Genomic DNA, 4,809 nt, shown 5'->3' on the forward strand with positions numbered 1-4,809 from the left:
GAATTCCAACGTTTTTTCCCTGTCTTTATCATTCTCAATCTTAAGTATATTTTGGTACCTTTCAAAAAACTTATATAGATGGGACTGACGGATCACTTCTTTAATACACAACCCATAGAACGACAGGGTATTTCTTCTATGATGAGCCGCAGACATTGCTAACCTGCACAACACATTAAACGATTATCATGATTACAAATCATTGTAATATTTGGCTTCATAAGTACACATTGTTGTAAGATTTAACAAGCTTATGTAGAAATCGAGGTATCTTAATAAACACACATCGCTATTGCTTTGAATGTATAAATCATCGCTGATTCAAACTTATAAATCGTTGTATAAATCGCAACCTTCAGATTGCATAACGAAACCTTACACGAAACTCACTGAAACGAAAGGATTTTGGGTATTCCAATTGTAGAATAAGAAACAGTCAGAACGTATACGCAACAGATGGTGACAACGATGCTGCGATTGCGCGTAAGACGGAAACGAATGCTCTGACAGTAGCAGAGCAAAGGAAAGGATGCTCCGACGGCAACAGAAGAAGGCAACGGATGATCCAGCGACAACAGATGAAGGAAACAGATGATCCGGCGACAACAGATGAAGGCAAAGTATGCTCCGGTAGAATTTTCTGCTTAGGGCGAAAATGGATTGTTTTGAACTATTTAAATCCTACAACATAAAGCTTGCTTGCTACATACGCAAACTTTGCTGAAAATTTTGGCGCGATCACAATGGAGGGCAGTTTTGTTCTTTTCACGAACCGCCATTTTTGTTTTCTAGATGGAGGGCATTTAGGTCCGTTACAGGAAAAGGAAGAGAATGGCAGTAAAGGGTAATTAAGTCTTTGCGATGGCACCAAATTACGATGCTATGTGATGCAGACACACATGGAGATACTAGCCGGTCTGCATCTTATACCTAACGCTCATTGGGACCCCCCAAACATGAGATGTAGCTACCGGCCCTGTTCGGGGGTAACATATAACCCCACTATTTTGGTTTGGACGTCCCTTGCTAATATCAACATGCACTTGCATGGAACACTCCAATAGCATTTAGTAAGCGTGATGTATAGGACCGGGTCATAACTTCCCTCGGTTCCTTGAATTCAATTTGGACGCGTTGTGAGAGAGAGAGTGACAGAGGGAGTCTGACTGCGTCTCATCCTCAACCGCGTTGGATACTAGCATTAATTGAACGCGTTATCTACCCGTTGGGCCCATTTCTTTTGCATAAGCAGGCACCAGGAAGGTCCGAACATCACAAGGCAAATACGGATCCCATCATCTGACATATGATAGGATTTATCTTACACTCAATCTTAACCGTTCAATCAACGATAAGGGCCAGTCCACATTCTCACCTGGATGTGGACTGAGGCTAGTCGTCCAAATGCATCGGTTAGGACCAACATTGCTAATCTGTATTACAAGTCAGAGGGTAGGATTTTTTTATTTATTTATAACCTGAAGAAACTGCATCCGTCATGAAGGCTTAGTCATATTGGATCTGCCATACCTACGGTCATCGTGCCCACATCGTAAAACTTTGAGGCTCAAACCCTGCCCAAGGACCTATGCTAAGCGTTGATTGAGCAGAGGAGCGACACCCATTAAATAGACGTCCATGAAAATCGAACCTTGACTACCTGTCTAGCCAGGGTCTCACCCCACTACGCCAACCCCCTTAGGGCAGAGGGTAGGGTCCTTCTTAGAGGATAGGCGGAAAAATCCCATCTTCATGTCAAAGATATGGATATCTTCGATTATTGGAAGCGCCCTTCTATAAATCTCTCTCTGGTCTCTCTCCTTCTCCACAGACAGTCCTCTCTCTCTCTCTCTCTCTCTCTCTCTCTCTCTCTATATATATATATATATATATATATATCGTCTATTTGCTTCTTCATACCCTCTTTGCTCTTGGCAAATCGTTCAACCATGTCGGTTACTGGAATGGAAGGCCAAGTGCTTGAAGTAACAGGTAGGCACCATTTACCACTTTCACCACCAATCGAAATCGTAGTAAAACTTTTAAGGTATTTCATGCTTTTGCTTATTTAGTTATCTTCTTTGATTTGGAACCTTTGGCAGTTTCTGGTTGCTCCAGATTGAAGGATACAGAATGGATATCCAGGCAAGATCCCTATGTCTGCATTGAATATGGAAGCGCCAAGTTCAGAACCAGGACTTGTACAGGTAAAACAAACCGTCTTATGATTTCATGATTATGTTTTCCTTCTTCAACTTTTCATGATTGGTTTATAAACTGCTACAGATGGGGGCAAAAATCCTACCTTCCAGGAGAAGTTCATCTTGACCCTCATCGAGGGTCACCGGGAAATCAACGTCTTAGTCTGGAACAGCAACACTCTAACTGCCGATGATTTCATCGGCAGCGGAAAGTAAACCCCTTCTTCTACAATTTTCCCACATGCCCTCTTCTTTTTTTTTCTTGTTTCGAACTCAGTTGTTTGATTGTGTTGGTGATACCAGGGTTCAATTGCATAAGGTCCTCTCCCAAGGATTTGATGATTCATCATGGCCTCTCCAAAGCAAAAGTGGCAGGTACCCACTTCAATTTTCTCATAAATTTTCTTGTACCTTTGTGCTAAAGTTACGTCTCTCTGTAACAGGCATGCGGGAGAAGTAAAGCTGATGATGCGCTACCAAAACCTAAATGTGAGTTCAGTTGTTTCATTTTCGATTCTGTATTCCTTTACTTTGAGATTCATCATTCTGATCAATCTAATCGAGATTGGCGCTTTGTTGTTTCTGCAGAAACCGGTGAAAAACCCAGCACCATCTGCCCCTCCATATGCACCATCAGCACCACCACAATTGCAATGCAACTACTCTGTTCCTTACATTCAGCCACCACCCAGCACCTATCCTCCAATTGCTAGCTACCCTCCAGTGTCTAGCTATCCCCCTCCACCTTCTGCATACCCACCCATTGCTGCTTACCCGCCGCCACCAATGGTCCCGCCTCATCCATACCCTGCTCAGCCTCCTGTATACCCTCCACCACCATATCCACCAGCACATTACCCTCCGGCATTATACCCGCCGCCTCCACATCCAGGTAATCTATTTCAAAGGCATGTTTTGCAAACAAATTAACAGAATGAATCAGTTTCTTATATGCTGTGTTCTTCTTTATACAGGGTACTACCCAGGAACGTATCCGCCCTATTGATTGTGTGGGTCTTAAGATGCTTGCAGAATTGAGAATGTCTCCTCATGCTAGTAGGCATTCCAATTATGCTCAAGACGGTTAGCAACCTAAGCATTTTGCAGTATTTTTGCACCAAATCAATGAGCTGTATGGAAGGAGGATGATCTTCAGAGTTTGGTGAACAAATACTGTGTATTTTTTGAATCTCTGTAAAGCCATTGCTTTGTTCTCTAATAAAAGTGTAACGCTTCTTTTCAATCCATAAATCTCAAGGCAGTCCCTCTATGAAAGTGACATAATATATCTCCAATGAAAGAACGTAAAAGATGCATCACTATGAAATTGAGGAAAGGATGTTCAAGATGTATCTCCAGAATCTGGTGAAACTTTTGGACATGTAAATTACATTGCTTTGTTTTTAGTACAAGTATGACTTCCATAAGCATCTGCCTCTTTTCTATATATAAATCCCAGAGTAAAGTATCTCTAGAAATTGGCAAACGACAATCTTGAATGAAAGAGTGTTAAAGATGCTTCTCCAGAATTTGGTGAACAAATATTCAGTCTGGTTTTTTAATGTCTGTCAGATGCATCTTTAATACATGTGTGATTTCCATAAGCATCTGTTTTCTTTCACTATATAACTCTCAGAGCGCCGTGACAATGAACAATCTCTAGGAAAGAATGTCAAAGATGCTTCTCCAGAATTTGGTGAAGAAATATTCAGTCTACTTTTTGAATAACTGCAAGATACATTGCCTGTTCTTTACTACAAGGGTGATTTGCATAGACCCTAATTGAGACTGCTTTGAAAGTGAAGTTGATGGGTTTCCCCCATGTCACTGGACGTTAATTTTAGGGAATGTTTGCTTTGCTCACAGGTGAGGATGAAAAATTACAACTGATAAAGTAGAGATGCCAACTTTCACCACACTTGATGCAAAAATAATCGCGGCTGGCAATTACAATCAAAAGTTGTACTTTTCTAATATTTCATTAACTTTGAGAAAGTGATAATTGTGATTTACATTTATAGGATCTTGAGAAAATTCACAGAAATTACAAACATGCTTTGTGTCTGGCGACACCGAGAAACTCCCTCTCTCTCTCTCACTCAGGAACCCAACAATCATTTCTTGAAGAGTGCTCAACGAAATACCCTCCTTAGTTTAACCAAATTGCTCAAGAGCTTTGCTGGAGTTGCCAATTTGGCGACTTGTCATTTTCAAGCTGCCCACCATCTATCAAGTTCTTAGCTTTCACATAGCATCTTTGTTGAAAAATGTGGTAGGTCAGGATACCTTAACAAAAATTTTACGGTAAAATTAATAGGCATTCACTTTGATTTTGCAAAACTTTTTTCAAATTTGTTTAAAAGATGTTGGATATCTATTTCAAGCTTTAGTCGTCCTTTTCCACGAAAAGGTAAAGCAGAAGCAGGTTTTGACCTTCGAAACTTGAATCTTTCCAACAAGAAAATCCGGATTCATGATTCCAACTCTTCGTGAAATGAGATATGCAAGTCAGGTTAAACATGTATAAACACTTATGCAGGAAATAATAATAAGAACTAAAATAGATAAATAAACACATAAATTGATATAAAAATCACCCTTTTTGGAC

General features: G+C 40.5%; 1 protein-coding gene across 1 annotated transcript; it reads left to right on the forward strand.

The window, feature by feature from the left end:
• Window positions 1-1,498: 1,498 nt before the first annotated feature.
• LOC149834902 (uncharacterized) lies at window positions 1,499-3,444 on the forward strand. The gene is made up of 7 exons (XM_090010335.1): window positions 1,499-1,992; window positions 2,103-2,207; window positions 2,287-2,413; window positions 2,505-2,576; window positions 2,645-2,690; window positions 2,790-3,093; window positions 3,176-3,444. Exons 1-7 carry the CDS (start codon window positions 1,764-1,766, stop codon window positions 3,205-3,207), a joined length of 915 nt encoding a protein of 304 aa, XP_089866461.1. The 5' UTR covers window positions 1,499-1,763; the 3' UTR covers window positions 3,208-3,444.
• Window positions 3,445-4,809: the final 1,365 nt, after the last annotated feature.

The sequence above is a fragment of the Nuphar pumila genome, chromosome 6, assembly GCF_984573655.1.
Source record: "Nuphar pumila chromosome 6, dmNupPumi1.hap1.1, whole genome shotgun sequence".
NCBI classification, from domain to species: Eukaryota; Viridiplantae; Streptophyta; class Magnoliopsida; order Nymphaeales; family Nymphaeaceae; genus Nuphar; species Nuphar pumila.

Bases quoted from the DNA above. Each gene is read 5' to 3' on its own strand.
- LOC149834902 (XM_090010335.1), top strand. From the start codon at position 1,764: ATGGATATCTTCGATTATTGGAAGCGCCCTTCTATAAATCTCTCTCTG. The intron at 2,691-2,789 runs GTGAGTTCAGTT...TTGTTTCTGCAG, and splicing joins TGCGCTACCAAAACCTAAAT to AAACCGGTGAAAAACCCAGC. The intron at 3,094-3,175 runs GTAATCTATTTC...TTCTTTATACAG, and splicing joins CCCGCCGCCTCCACATCCAG to GGTACTACCCAGGAACGTAT.